The sequence below is a fragment of the Crocodylus siamensis genome, chromosome 5, assembly GCF_052110815.1.
Source record: "Crocodylus siamensis isolate JL-2025a chromosome 5, ASM5211081v1, whole genome shotgun sequence".
NCBI lineage: Eukaryota > Metazoa > Chordata > Crocodylia > Crocodylidae > Crocodylus > Crocodylus siamensis.
Window position 1 is genome coordinate 53,243,450 of NC_143399.1, and position 15,391 is coordinate 53,258,840.

General features: G+C 43.0%; 1 protein-coding gene across 4 annotated transcripts in view; it reads right to left on the bottom strand.

Moving 5' to 3' along the window:
- Positions 1 to 6,968: 6,968 nt before the first annotated feature.
- The window catches only part of COLGALT2 (collagen beta(1-O)galactosyltransferase 2), a 174,299-nt gene continuing 165,876 nt past the window's right edge, over positions 6,969 to 15,391 (bottom strand). For all 4 annotated transcript variants that reach the window (XM_090048244.1, XM_090048245.1, XM_090048243.1 and 1 more), the window contains 2 exons: positions 14,845 to 15,051; positions 6,969 to 13,077 (listed from right to left, as the gene is read on the bottom strand). In XM_090048244.1, the coding sequence (XP_089904370.1) occupies positions 12,801 to 13,077; positions 14,845 to 15,051 (484 nt within the window). In that variant the 3' untranslated portion in view covers positions 6,969 to 12,800. The remainder of the gene's footprint in view (positions 13,078 to 14,844; positions 15,052 to 15,391) is intronic.

Genomic DNA, 15,391 nt, shown 5'->3' on the forward strand with positions numbered 1-15,391 from the left:
TCACTCATGACCCCCAAGTCTCTTTCTTCCGTAGTGCTATCCAATGTAGCAGTGCCGAGCCTATAAGGATGCTGCAGGTTTTTCCTCCCAAGGTGGAGAGTCTTGCATTTTTCGGTGTTGAACGCCATCAGGTTCTCGTCCGCCCATTTCATGAGTCTGTCCCGGTCAGCCTGGATCACTGCCCTGTCCTCAGGTGTGGATGCTTTACTCCAGAGTTTGGTGTCATTGGCAAACTTGGCCAGTTCTCTTCTGACACCAGTGTCCACATCACTGATGAAGATGTTAAATAGTATAGGCCCTAGGACAGAGCCTTGAGGGACCCCACTGGTGACCGCGCACCAAGACGATTGGCTCCCATTGACCACCACCCTCTGGGTCCTTCTGGGGAGCCAGTTCCCCAGCCAGCGGATCGTGGTGACATCAGGGCCGCAGTTGGCCAGTTTAGCCAAGAGGTGATCATGGGATGCCAGACTGAAGGCCTTTTTAAAGTCAAGGTATACAATGTCAATCTCTTCCCCCTTGTCCAAGTGATGGGTCATCTGGTCGTAAAAGAAAATGAGATTGGTCCAAGTTTCAGAGTTTCACAGTTTCATAGTTTCTAGGGTCAGAAGGGACCTGAGTAGATCATCTAGTGATGGGTCACCTGGTCATAAAACAAAATGAGATTGGTCAAGCAAGACCTATCAGAAACAAACCCATGCTGGGTATCCCTCAGGATATTGCCGTCAGCTAGTCTGTTAAGGATGGTCTGTTTGAGAATCTTTTCCAAGACCTTCCCCGGGATAGAGGTCAGGCTGATGGGCCTGTAGTTTCCTGGATCTACTTTCCTCCCTTTCTTGAAGATAGGCACCACATTGGCCTCTTCCAATCATTGGGCACTTCACCAGAGCGCCAGGAGCTCTCCAAGATCCATGCCAGGGGCTGAGCTATGATGCTCGCCAGCTCCCTGAGTGGCGGTGGGTGTAACCCATCAGGGCCGGCTGACTTGAAGGTGTCCAGCTTGTCAAGAGCTTTGATGGAGGGCAAGGATTCTCCCTCACCTGGGCCTCCCTGACCCACAGTGGGCAGGGGCATCCCATGGCATTGGTGAAAACCTGCCGCAAAGTACCCATTTAGCAAGTTCTCTTTTTCCTGGGCATCGGTTGTCAGCTGCCCCGGCTGCTTTAGCAGGGGCCAATGTTGCCCTTGCTTTTCCTCTGGCTCCCCACATATCTACAAAAGGACTTTTTATTGTCTTTGATAGTTGTAGCTGGCTGGAGTTCTGTCGCAGCCTTGGCTTTCCTGGTTCGCTCCCTGCAGGTCCAGACCAGAGCAGAGTATTGCTCCTTGGTGGCAGTTCCGGTCCTCCCTCCTTTGTAGGTCTTCCTTTTAAGGCGCAGGAGGTGTTGGGGATGGATGGAAGAGGCAGAAAGAGCCCATACAAGCTTTTCAAATCCCTGCTAGTTTCCAAGCCCGCCCTTTAAAACAGCTTGTTTTAATTTGTAAATGGACCTGATGTGAAGCCATGCAGAAGGAATATGGAAATAAGATGTCAGTGTTGTGCATTCGTACCTTTAGCTCTAACCTTTCTCAGGAAATCACTGCACTAGGAAAGCTCTGAATCAGTCCCTAGGATTGATCTCTCTTGCTGCACAGCACATGTCTGACAACCATGTTTTCATTGCTCTCTGACAGCCTACCAGGCACGCCATCTTTCCTCGTCTCCCAGCACGGGGCAAGTCCCATGGGACATTGCATGGCTGCACAGGAAGGATTTATTCTGAGTTGTGATACAGAAGTTAGCTGAAACCACGACAAAGATTCTTGGGACAGCTACTTTGGGAAGCTATTTGCTGAGGAAAATCCGTAACGTGCTCATCCTAGAGGGTTCTCTTTCCTGCCAGTATACTGTTTTGCACACATAGCTCCCTGGTTGCTTTCCAGGTCATTTTTCTCCCCGAAGTAACTTATGAGGGGCTCAGCATTGGCAGCATGCTTGGTGCTGACGATGGTGCAGTGCAACTTGCCATGGGAAACAGTTCTTCTGTCTAGTCCAAGTGAGCCAAGAAGAGACCAGTCAAGGTTTCATTTAGGCCTGGATTTTCCAAACAAACATCAACTGGTAGAAAAATAGCGCTGGAAGGGACCTCAGGAGGTTATTAGTCCAAATCTCCTGCTCAAGGCAGGATCATCTCTATCTACAACCTCACAGACAAACGGTTGTCTGATTGGTACTTAAAAAACTACTTGTCCTTACCGATGACAATGGCTCCACAGACTTACTCAGGAATCCGGTTTATGACTTCACCTCCTGAGAGTTTGGAAGTTTTCCTTAATATCCATCTTAAATTTCCTGTGTAAGAATTGAACCTTATTACTCTACCCGCTATAATCGCAGAAAACTGTTAATTCTCTTTATAAGTAACAATGTTTTTTGAAGACTTAAAACACCCACTCTATTTTCTCCAGATAAAAGAATCCCGTTCTTCCAACATTTCCTGTCTAGGAAAATATTAGACCTTTCCTCATTCTTGTTGCTCTTCTCTGGACTCTTTCCAATTTGACTGTTTCTCATGCAGCACGATGCCCCATATTGGCCCCAGTTCTCCAGTGAAGGCCTCACCAATGCTGAATATCATTGAAACATGGCTTCCCCTGCTTTGAATACAACATGCATATTCATACAGCCCCATACGCTCTTGTTCTTTTACTGCTTTTGTAACAGTATGACAGTGACGACTCATATTTAGCGTGTGCTCTACTCCTGTAACTACTATACGATTGTTTCATTAATTTAAGACCATTTTCCTACTTGGTCATTGAGAACCCTCAGCCTATCTTCCAGATCATTTCCTGTCCTACCTGGCTTGGCATCTTCTGCAGATTTCCTAAGCATACGCTCAGTTCCTTGAGACCTCTAGGACACATTTTATGCAGACGGAGATAAGAAGTCATTAACCACTTTGCCTTCTCCGTATTGTGCAATTTTAGTTCCCTTTCCCCAATCAGTAATGGATCTACACTTCCTTTGGTCTTTTGCATCTAACTTTATAGAATACTTTTTGTGTCTTGTACTAGCTGTATTGCAGTGCCTTTATTGTCATCTGTAGTATTGTAGCTACGTTTCTACATTTTGGGAGATTCCTTGTTAAGTCTCAAGTCACTGAAGCGTTTGCTATTTAACCAAGCCAGCACATTGATGTGATTCTTCACCTTCCTCACACAGGGATGGCATATCCTCGTGCCCTTAATATTCATTTGAAGGTACAACCAATTTCCCCGATTCCTTTTTCCTTGAAACTTACTTTCCATGGGATCCTGGCCACCGGTTGTTTGAGTGTGTGCATGCCCATGCTAAACTTTACTATTTATTTATACTATGGTCATGCCCAAAGCCATACTTATGGTCAAAGACTCTCCTGGGGAAAGCACTGTATAAATACAGAACATTACCCACAGAATAGCTTCACCTTCACAGACGGCTACTTGATTGTATGCCTTGTACTTGCAGTGTTTGGCAAGCCCTAAGCCAGCTGGGTATCTCGAGTGGCAGGAGGAGAGTCTACCATCAATCCCTGAGCATTGCGAGGTCAAACTATCATCACCATCCAATCAGCTGCCGTATCAGGCCCTGTGCTGGATTTGCCAGGGCTCTTTCAGAGCCACTGAAGTGAGAGAGGATGCAAAGGGCGGGGAGAAAGCCAGGCTGAGCAGGCTTCCTTCTGCTCACCTCTGGGACTGAGCAGCCCAATCCCCACTGTTCCCTTCCCCATACACACACCTTTTTGGAAAACAGCTGTCTCCCATTGCTAGCAGACAGGTATGTGTGAGCTCAGGGAGCAGCAATCTCCTCTGCTGCCAGAAGGCGAGGTTCAACCCCTGCTCTTGGTGCATGATGAGGTAAAGGGGGTGTCTCAGCTGAAGGGAAAAGAATTTGTCTTGACCTATTTGTTGAATAAAGAACCCAGCACATGCAAGCTGTCTGAAACCACACGTGGAAAGGATGCATTAAGAAGCAAGTCAAATGATTGCCTTTCAACCTAAATTTACACCCCGTGCGTGTAAATCATGCTACTGTCTGTGGTCGATGATCCCAGACCCAAAACACGGTTTCATTTAGTCCACAGGTCATTTTGGTGCTATCAAACTTCCAGAAGCATGACTTTGGATGGTACAACAACATCTTCTCATACTTCTGCTGGTGGGAAAGGAGATGTTATAACTAGTAAAGCCATGTTAAAGAACATTATGTAGACATCAAAGTGGCACGTGCCCAGCCAGAAGGCACCTCTGCATGCTCACCAATGTCCTGTGCTTGCTTGTAGTGCTGCTCTCCATAGCACATCAATCAAGACTTCTTTTCTTTCCTCTTTCTGCAGCACTCGTCTTCCCAGACGGGGCGAATGTATATTATGGAATGAGCAGCCAGGGAGATTTAGACTTCATCATAAGAAAAAGAGCATTAGGATATTGGGCCATGCTTGCTTTTGGATGAATGTCATGTTTTGTTAACGAACAAGGCAAGGAATCTCAAAAACACTATTTCTCTGGACTTTGTCCCTGTCTTAATGCCACTACATTGTGTTTTTCCTTATGCTTAGCTAATCTATTTAACAGGAATCGAGGCCTTTTGCATGTACAGTTGCAAGTACTCCAGATTCCCTGACGTACCTCTTTTTAACGTGCAATCACTCTTCAGGTGCAGAGCTCTTTACCTGCACTAGTCCACATAGGCATTTTTGTTTCCATGAGAGGTAACTATATTACCTTCTGTTTAAAAAAAAGAGAAGACAGACATATTTATTACAGTGTCCAAAATGACCACAGATCTTATATATTTGTAGCAATATTTTGTGGAATCTACAGCCCCTGCCTTCCTTATATGCATCTGTTACGACTAAGTGGAGACATCCAGGAAGGTTAGGGGAAGGTTAAATTGCATTAAAAATAGCCACCCAATGTAAGGTAAGAGGTGTTGGGGAGGCTAGTGGGGAGAGTTGGGGGGCAAGCATGCTGGGGGAGGGTGGGGTGCAGGCAGGGTCTGAGGGAGGGATGGGGGGGTAGGCAGCAGGATGAGGAGAGAGATGCCCTGAGTGGGAGGGGTGGTGGTAGGTGGTGACCGCAGGGCATGGGGGGGCAGATGCAATCCATGGGAGGGATTGGGGGGCAAACACAATTCATGGGGAATGAGGGGGGCAGGGGGAATGGGGAGCAGGAGGCATCTGTGGGGCGGGGCAGGTGTGATATATGGGCAGATGGGGGGAAGGCACAATTCATAGGGAATGGGGGGGTGCAATCCATAGGTGGATGGGTAGGCACAACCTGTGGGAGAGTGGGGGGTAGGCATAAGTGGGTAGGTGGGATCTGTAGGGGGTTCCTGGGTCCAGGAAAGTTTGGCAGGATCAGGGGGATTTGCGGGAACCAGGGTCTATTTTCAGCCCCCAGCCTTCCTTGCGAACTTGCAGCCCCATCCCCCCAACTCCTTCCTTCACCAACACTTACTTGCTCAACTCTCGGCAGTGGTGAACACTGATAACTGGTGGCAACTGGAGCAGCGTGTGGGATGGGGAGTTGGGGGGGAGGGGGGGATAAAAATAGCCCAGTGCCAGGGCTGTGCAAGTAACTGTACAGAAGTTCCACACTGGGGTCTAACCTATATCGAGAAAGTCTGATAGTATATTCATCTAGATCTATCTTATACCAGGCCCTGCTATTTTTAGACTGGTCTGTGTTGCAGAACATCTGTACTATTACAGGTTTAGCTTGATTTCCAATCACTGAGATGGGATCTGAATGTAAGATCCACACCCAGGGCAAATTAAGTTAGATTGGAGGGCCATTTTGAACCTCCTGAATGTCTGCCCTTAGTCTATGTGAACAATTTCCTGACATGGTACATCCTTCCAGATGGAATAAGGCATTTAACCTTCTGTAGAGGCTTCCACATCTGGTATTTTCTGTGAAACTTTAAACATGCATTTCTGAACTCTGTGATGCCAATCTCTCCAGAATACAAGCTTCATTGAAGTTTTTAATTAAAAGCCATAACTGAAATATTGAATTGTAAGCAACACTTGCAGAATACATTTTCTTTTAAAAATATTAATGTTTATTTTAATAAACTCAGATAATGAATTTTACATAACTCTGGAGAGTGTTTTACCAGATCTGCAGCGCTATTTTTTCAAACCTGGGGCTACAATACCCTAGTAAAGAACTATGAAAAGACTTGGCATATCAGTGAGTATCCTAAAAAGTCCTAGTGTTTTGCACTAGAAAAATAATTATTCTGTTTTAAATAGAAACCTACTCTCTCTGGTCTGAATATCTTAATTCCAAATTGTGCTTTTGTTCGAAAGTGAAGATGGTTGGTTCCAAACAAAGACTCAGAATGTGTCCTTAGTTTACACACATATACAAAAGATGTTCCATTTTCATTGTATTTTAGCAGATTCAGTGCACAAATGTGTTTGGTCAGTTTTGGTTATATCCATACAGTATGTTACATAAAGCATAGACATGCATCCGTACAATGTATTAACGGTGGTAGAACCTGGACTTTTAGATGACCAAATGTATACAATTAAAACATGTATTTTTCTATTCTTTAAGGCAGCAAAATATTTATTAGCTAAAAGCTCCTATTAAAGGTAGTCATTTAAAAAAGTTATTCTCTCATGAACAAGATCTCTTTTCAAAAGTCAGAATGCTTCTCAGCAAGATCTGTTTTCAACCCTATTGCTACTCTTTCTTCCTCATACCTTTGATTCAACATTCCATTAATGTTTTACCGAAATTACAATAACTTTAGGAATTAGCTGGTGTTTTTTTACGTGGCTGGCCCTGGAATGTTCAAGCAACTGTCAGGTGTTTAGACATCGCTAGGGAAAGTGAAAATAATTTGAATGAAAGCAGACAGTTAGCTACTGCGTGACTCCGGTGTCAAGTCTCTAAACTGCTGCTCAGAAAATTGCACTAGGAAACTAAGAAAACAGAAAAAATTTTTTTAATGATTTGTTCCTTATCCCATTTTTCACAGATAACAGTTTGTATTTGGGAAACAAGTGTGACAGAAAGCATAGAGAACAAGCAGCCTATTTCTGAGTTCTGGCTTCTTCATTGACAGACTCTTCAGAGAAACTAATACCCAACAATTTCCAATGAGTTTTCTCCAAAATTCTTTGGGCAATTATGGAGGATACATATACATACATACATACATATATATATATAAAACCAAGGTTTGAGCAGGGTACGGACTCCCAGCAGGAACACAACTTTACCAAGTAAGGCCTAATTTTGGATTGTGTAAAATTGTCAACCTTCTCTTCCTTCTGTTCCTACCACATGGTGTCCCTTTCTCATCTCTGAAGTTTCTGGAGTGTACATGTTAAACTCCCAAGTCATATCAAAATTCGTTTTACTAAAGTGTGGCCTGGTGGCTGCACCCATCCACAGTTTCCAAATACATGTACTCATGCCTAGCTGGCAGAACCCTGCAAAAGGACTCAGCCTTGATGAACTTGTGTGCTTACACAAAGGTCCTTGTATATGACCAGAACCATAGTTCCAGGCCCAGAAGACTTGCACATTATCTTGATGGCCGTGTAATGAGCAGCACTAAGCATATGTTTAAACAGAGTGCCCAGATGCCTCAACAAAGCTACAGTACAAGTTCAGTTTGTTTCTAGTTTCAGCCAGTTCAGTTCTGCGTTATGAATTGTGACTGCAACATACAGGAAAGTTCCCCCCCCCCCTATGGATACCAAAACAATGAAACTAAACTCACTATAATTTCCAAAAATAATATTTACTTGTTTGTAAGATGAAGCATGAGCAGTTTTAATCTAGAAAGAAAAACTGTTCAAAAGTTATAAGGAAGTGAAAAAGGGAAGGCGAAAAAAGTAGTTATACTGGATATTGCAGAACTCTTGGCAGAAGTGATATATTTTATTAGACCAGCTATGTAATTGCAATAAATGTCTTTATTTGCAAGCTTTTGGGTTCACTTGCCTTTCCTTAGGCAAAGGAGAATGCATAGATTGTAACAACATTTCTTTCAGGTAGAAATGTTCCTATAATGGATACTGGCACTTCATCATCGCTGGAGATGTTCCCATTCCCACTCGGGTAGTAGATGAACTAGGTAGAATTATAAGAAGAATCAGTGTTATTCTGCAGTAAGAAGTGGAGACACACTGTGGGATTTCCCTAATGAAATGTCCACAGAATAAGTGTTTTTATGCGTTAAATTGTACATTTTCTGGCATTAAAAGTTCCCGTTTTATTCACTTCCTTGTACTGAGATTAAGAACAGACAATTTTCAAGGACCATTAAAAGTTCTGTTTTTAATAGGTTCGTAAAGTAGTAGTGTCTTAACCACTAAAAACAGCTATAATTTTTTTAAAATATGCTTAACTAAGATTCCTCCTCTCACCCATCTAACAGCTTTGTATTTATCTATCACATGTTATCCCATGGGCCTCATTTCCTTTCTCCATGTGAAGTCTTTTACATGCAAAAGCAGCTGTGTGCACCACATAGCCTGAGTTTTCAAATGTTACTTTCCAAAACAGGGGCCTCACACTCTCCAGCACAATGAGCAGACCATAGTGGAAAAAATCTGACTCGATACAGAGCAGTGAGCTCAGTTGTGCTCCATAGGTTATTCTGTATGCTGTATATTTTGCAAAACAGGCAGTTACATCGTGGACAAAGAAATGACCAGGCAGTTTTCTCTGTTCAGTCAGACATATTTAGTACACCCAATCTAGTGATGTTCACTAAGAGCCTGATCTTGCTGGCCTTACTCAGGCAAAGCTCCCACTGAGTAACAGCTATAGAATCAAGCTTAAAAGAAGCATGAATCAGTGTCCTACATCCATGCAAAATAGCAGACGGTCCTGTTGACCTCATCTCCTGCTGTGCAGGAACTGGGGGATCAGCTATCTCTGTATCATGAAACCTATCCATGGAATATTGGTGTTTAGGACAGGGGTTGACAGCCTACACCCCGCTAAGAGTTGGGATCCAGCCCCGGGGGGTTGTGGGGGGCACTGACAGTACATGGCGGCAGGGGCTGCTGAGGAGGCACCCCCAGGGTCCTTCTGCCTGCTGTATGCCATTCATTCCAGTACATTCCTGTGCCATGCTTCATTTCTTGCCTACACAACCCTTGCAGATGCCCCAGCCCTACCTGCCTGTCTCTCAAGCCCGTAAGGGAATGGATAAAACTGGGTGAAGCTTCACCAGCCCCATTGCACGCAGTTCCAAGGAGGAGTGCCTGGTAGCCAGAGACACTGCTTGCTTACTTACTTGCTTCAAAAACACCCTCAATGAGGGCACTCACTCTCAATCTCTGAATTTCATCCTGAAGTGCCTGGGGGCCCAATTTCTGCCCCACCACCCCATCTTGGGCTGTGCATTTGTACAGTTTTGAGCTGTCTAGTATACAGATGCCTATCATATGTATATGGGTATCTACCAAGAAGTGTTCAACATCTGCCTGTGAGACATAGACAACTAGCTTGCGGAGCAGTATCTCTGTACACTATACTACAGCATACCATTTGTTCAAGCCTTCATCATCAACTTGTGGTTATGGCTGTATGCCATTTCAGGCCTGATCATCAACCAAAGTTATATTAGGTAAGTGGCTAGGGGAGGAATAAGAATTATGTTAGACTCATATGTACTCACAACAGCAGCTTCTACATTCAGAGGAAGTGACACTTATCTTAGAGCAGTGGTTCCCAAAACATGATCCATAAACTGCACAAGACCTCTTTCCCTGCCAATTAAAAGTTTAATGATAAAAGCAAAAGGTGGAGTGAAAAATACTAAAGTTAACAGTGGCCGTTGGAAAAAATTTGGAAATAACTGTCCTAGAGAACGGTGGACAGAGCACTAAGACACCGGCCTCTCTCTAACGTTCTGCTGTTTTCTTTACTGTCACCAAGACCAGAACATGCCAGTACTGAACACAGACAATGGAGACGTGTCTGCCTGACAACGTGTTCTATCCTGTGTTTCCATCAAGGGCAGCTTTACCTCTGAAATGAAAGGGAACTGAGATGGTCCCAATGTAAAAGGTGCATTATCTCAATATTTCCATACGCTTCCTATGCAAAGCCACCTACATTTAAAATACATCCCAGTTCTGAGGGAAATTTGAAATTAAGTGAAAAATTTGTGATGCCATATTCATGCCCACAATTATATGCAAAAAAAGCGGAATTCTACATGGTTCCCCCCCTGTTTTTGAGGCTATTATGCCTTCCATTAGTTTCAGCTCCCATTAGGGTTCCAAACTGACATTCTAGTTCAATACTGCTAAAATGAGGATGGCACAAAAATGCCTCCCTCTTCCCTTACTGAAGATCATATCAAATTTCCTACTGATTTCACTCAGGTCAAGATGAAGCCCTCTCTGATGATTAGCAAGACTACTAACTTCAATGTATTTAAGTTTTTCAAATCAATCGTTTTTATGTTTTTCAGGTTTTTTTACATATGCTACAAGGCAAGCAGTTTACTATTGAACACTGACACCTGCTAGCTGCCCAGGCTGTAAATGGAGCTGATGCAAGCACAGCTGCCTGGAAAACAAAGACTTGATTATGGCTATGGGGTTTTCACAAAGGGGAACCCCCTGCTTCTCCAAAATCATATACTAAGGCCCAGAGAAGACCCCCTACTGTTATGCCCCATATCAGCAATTCTCAACCAAGGCGCCAGAAGATCCTTTTAGGGTGCTGGAGGGAGACTCTTAATATTACTGTTGTTAGTTGTGCAAACACCTACACATAATAAACCCATATATTTCAAATAGAAAATAACAGTGTCAAAAACATTCTGACCTGTTACAGTCTGTCTGAGGTCTTTACAAGAGGAGATTTGCTATATTTTTCCACAGTCAAAAAAATTAGATGACATTTTCCAAGGGGTGACATGAGTCTAAAAAGGTTGATTAGACTGCATCAGGCAGTTGCAGATATGCATGTCTGAAGCTTAGGGATTGGACACTGTGTGACCTGGATGCAGACAATGGGACTGGCTTCGCTGGAAAGTCAAGTGCAAGTTTCCCATTTCCCCCAGAGCTCACATACTCCAACATGCATTTTTGAGTGTTCCTTTTAATGAGAAATACCTTAGTTAAATGCTGCACTGGAGTTGATCCCAAACCAGTATGGTGAATTCAATCCTTGGTCAGACACCAGTCACAGTCAGAGGAAACCATGCTGGAATTCAAGAATCAGAGATCATGCCACGCAAATTAAGATTACACATACTCTTGCATCTGAGATCTATGTATTATCAGACCCGCTGATAGGAAGTAATATGTTTTCTTTTAGGAAAGAGCACAACATTATCAGCATTTAGTAAAAAAACACAAAATAAAAAATAATTCCGCACTCAAATGTACAGATCATCCAGCAGCTGATACAATCTAAAGAATTTTAAATCCAGGTGGTCTTTTTTTCCTCAGTTCTTCATGTTATATAGAAAAAGATCTAACCTATGATCAGTTAAATCTAAGTAACGTAGTATATAATCACCTGAATTATGGGACTCCTTTATAAAATAGATGATTTACCATGCTGACATTTTAGCCAATTTCGAGTATAGAAGAACTCATCCAAAAAAGGGTAAGGTTGCTCCTCACATTTTAAAATACACAAAAGGCAAGTTGCCTTTTTGTCTTGTATTATACAATTCTAATGAGGCTCTCAAACAATGAATTGTAGAGTTGACACTTAACATTTTCATTTTTTTTTCTTTTAAAAGGAATACTGTCAAGTAGTTTAAGCTCCAAATGCATAGAAATATTTTTATGACATATATGTGAGTGAAAGCTTTTTTTTTTGTAAATGTATTAATTGGGAAGGAAATCCAAGAAACAGAAAGTATATCTGACTGATTTTGCTTCACTATTCAGTGAGCAAATTTTGTAAGAGGTGACACTGGATCTTTAAATAGTTTTCAGTTTTAGTAAGCTAAGGCATCAGTTCTCAAGCTAAGGCTTTGATTCTGTAGCCTATACACAGGTTTCAGGGTTTTAGACACCCTTCTTTTTTCCATGGGTACATGGGATTCAGAGATTTCTAAATTTACGGGAAAGAAATCCTAAAATCGAGAGAGTTCAGTGGGGGTGGGGGAGGCCACATTACAGACAAAGCTGAGAATTACTGCTCTGAAGTGTTGATATTAACACAGAGGCGACCACTTTGGAAAGTCATTTTGATCTTGACTCTGATCCTTTTAAAGGAAAAAAAGAAAGAAACATCCCTCCCCGCCCCCCCCCCCCCCCCACACACACACCATAGCTGCAGCTTCTTTTGGAGAAAGGGGTTACAAAAACTACAAATCTACAACAGTTAGTGTTACGCAGCAACACAGTAACAACTATGTAAAAAGGTATTATGCTTATCCAGTCATAGCCCCTATATATTAATCTTTATAAATACAGTACTCTACACAAGGAACTGTAGAAAGTCGTCATTCAAGGAATTTTTGTGATTATTCATGTAAACGCAGCATGCCATGGAGCCAGCTCATTGCTCCGTGGAAGTGTCGACATTACAAGTCCACGTGAGAATGGACTGCAGTTTGTGTTACACTTTTTTAGAAGTCTCTGTTCTTCTGCCAGCCTGAAACATTTTGGTTCAACTCTGAACCCAGAAAGAAGAGACCAGGCTCAACTCAATTTGCTTTTGCATTAAAGACGGAGACCATGTTAACAGCTCTACAAGCTTCTAGGAGAAACCTAAAGTATGATGCAGGGTTAGCGGTGGTTAGAGTCACACAGCAAGCTGGGGAGTCATAGTTCATCCCTTGATGATGATGTGTCAAGAGATGATTGTGGTGGCAAGGCATCTTTGTTCTGGGCATCACTGTGGATCTTGCCCTGCTGCCGGGATTTCCAAGAATGCGTTCTGTCCCAGTCAGTGGATACCGTCTCATTGTCCCAGATAGTGGAGGTTTCTGTGTCACTGAGGTAACCTGGCTGCCCAGTGTAATGGGTTGGATAAATAAGCAAGGGCTCTGCCGAGAAGGCTTTCAAGTCTCTGGACTCGTAATACTCCATGTACTTTGTTCTGAAGACAAGAAAACAATATTACTAGCAGAAACAACACTTGCTCAGCATCACTAGATTCTCTTTGCCTTTTCATGGCTTTCAAGCCAGTCTACTGAGCATTGACAGGTTGGCAAGCTTACATCCTTCTAATAGGACCTGGGTAAATAATTTAAGACTGAACTGTACAAAAGGTAGGAATACAATTATTGCTTTTTGGAAACAATGATCTTTACATGGTCAGATAAGGACAACCTTGCACTGAGGCATTTCAGAAACCAGACACTTCTCCTGTCAGTTAAGAATTATCCCTCTCTGGAGTGGGACAGGGGTAGCATGCTATGAGACAAGAATGGCAGGAAGCAAAATTGACTATTGGCTCCATTTGGAGAAGTTTTTATGGCAATGGAGAGTGCTGGGACAGTGCAAGTTGTGAAAGCCTTTGGACATGCAGCTTCTGAATCTTTTCAATAAGTTCCCACATGAACTGTGTATGAGATTTCTAAAAGAAATGTTTCCGCTGAAGTAAACAGAAAGTGTCCCAGTACTAAGACCGATACCAATGACTTCAGTGGGAATCGAGAAAGATAATTCCTGAATCCTATGAAAAATCCACTTACAGAAGGCAGACATAAAAGGCAGCACCTATACCAATGATGTTAAAATTGCCTCCCATTACTCCCTAGTGAAGTTTCCTGATGTTAACAGTAGTGGAAATGCTACTGTCAACCAGCTGCTGGTGTTTTAATTGACACATATGCTAACCTTGCTTACAGGTGGTCCAGACAACCCAGTAGTAGCCTGAGTTGCTACCATCAGAGGAACTGTTACTGGTGCAGATAAGGCCAAGTGATGCACCCAGCCAATATCAACTGAATCAAATATCCAACGATGGGCATGAGATGTCAAAAGGAGAACAAAGGCCTGTCTTAGATATGTTATTAGAAGATAAAAATGTGTGGACACAGGGGCAGAGTTCTACTTGTTGAAAAGAGAGACCACAGATGTGACACTGCAAATTGTTTTGCTAAGACGTCACAGTGGGTAGCTGGACAGTTAGTGGGAGCATTATGGTACATGAAAGAAGCTTTCTACAAAATGTAGACCATCCTTAAAGAATCCTCCTGACCCTTGACACCTACATCACTTTCCAAGATATTTAGACAGCCTGACTGTCTCTAGATGACAAAATGCACATTCTCCACAAACACATGGAGAATGTTTACAATTCTGGCTGAAGTTCGTTCACAGTCATGACTACTCCTTCACACCCACCCCACCCACCCACCCACATACACACACACACAATTTTGGAATAAAAAACACTAAACACTGTAGCACTATGAAATCAAAAGACAACAGCAAGGACTCTTATGCATGGGTATTTCTTTTTAAATGCTCTAGGTTGCCTGGAGATCTTGCCCAGGCCCTGCAAACAAGTTAGAGGCTCCAAATTAGATATCACCTAAATAACCATAACCACATATTGCTCCAGTTACTTTCATCTAAAGACCAGATTCAAAATCAATCAGTCTCACAAGGCCTCTCTGAGGTAGGCATTGTTATACCCATTTAACAGAAACTCTGGCACATATCAATTAATTTGCCCAACATTTGTAACAGTTGGCAACATCCAAGGACCATAATACCCAGTCCCCTTCTCCATCAACCAGGTCAATATGGAGATACACTGTAGAAATGGCAATATGGCATCCAATTCAAGATCCTACAGTCAGACAGTGCACACAAAGCAGTTAGGCTTCACAAGCTAAAAGCATGATTTACTTACACAGGGTGCTTGTTGTACATGACTGGCAGGAATTCATCTACAGGTAGCATCTTGCTGAAAGGTTCAGCTCCAATCAACTTCTGAGCCCCTTGCAAGGAGATTACATATCCCAGCGTCCAATAAGAATAATCTGCTTCCACAAGGTTCATTACATTTGGAACTGCCTTTTCAGGCCGTTCCACCTGCATCCTTTTCCGCCCAATGTAGCTGAAAGGCAGAAATCCGGGGCAATGAATAAAAGGCCCATTTCCAGGGTTGGCTTCACAGTGCAAGTGTACAATGCCTAGGACCTTAGGCCTTCCTGCTCTAAACCAGTCATTTCACTTAAATGCATCTCACAATCCAAATGCAGCTCATGGAATTTCCCACCATGTGACTGGCCTCGTATTAATCCAGAGGAACACAGAGAATACAACCCACCCGCAACTGAAAGTACCCCCAGTGAAATACTGGAGGACTGTTTGGAGACTCCCAGGAGCTTCTGGCTATAGTTCCATCAGTCAACTGTCAAAAGGTTGGGGCACAGTACAGAGATGACTTATCTGAA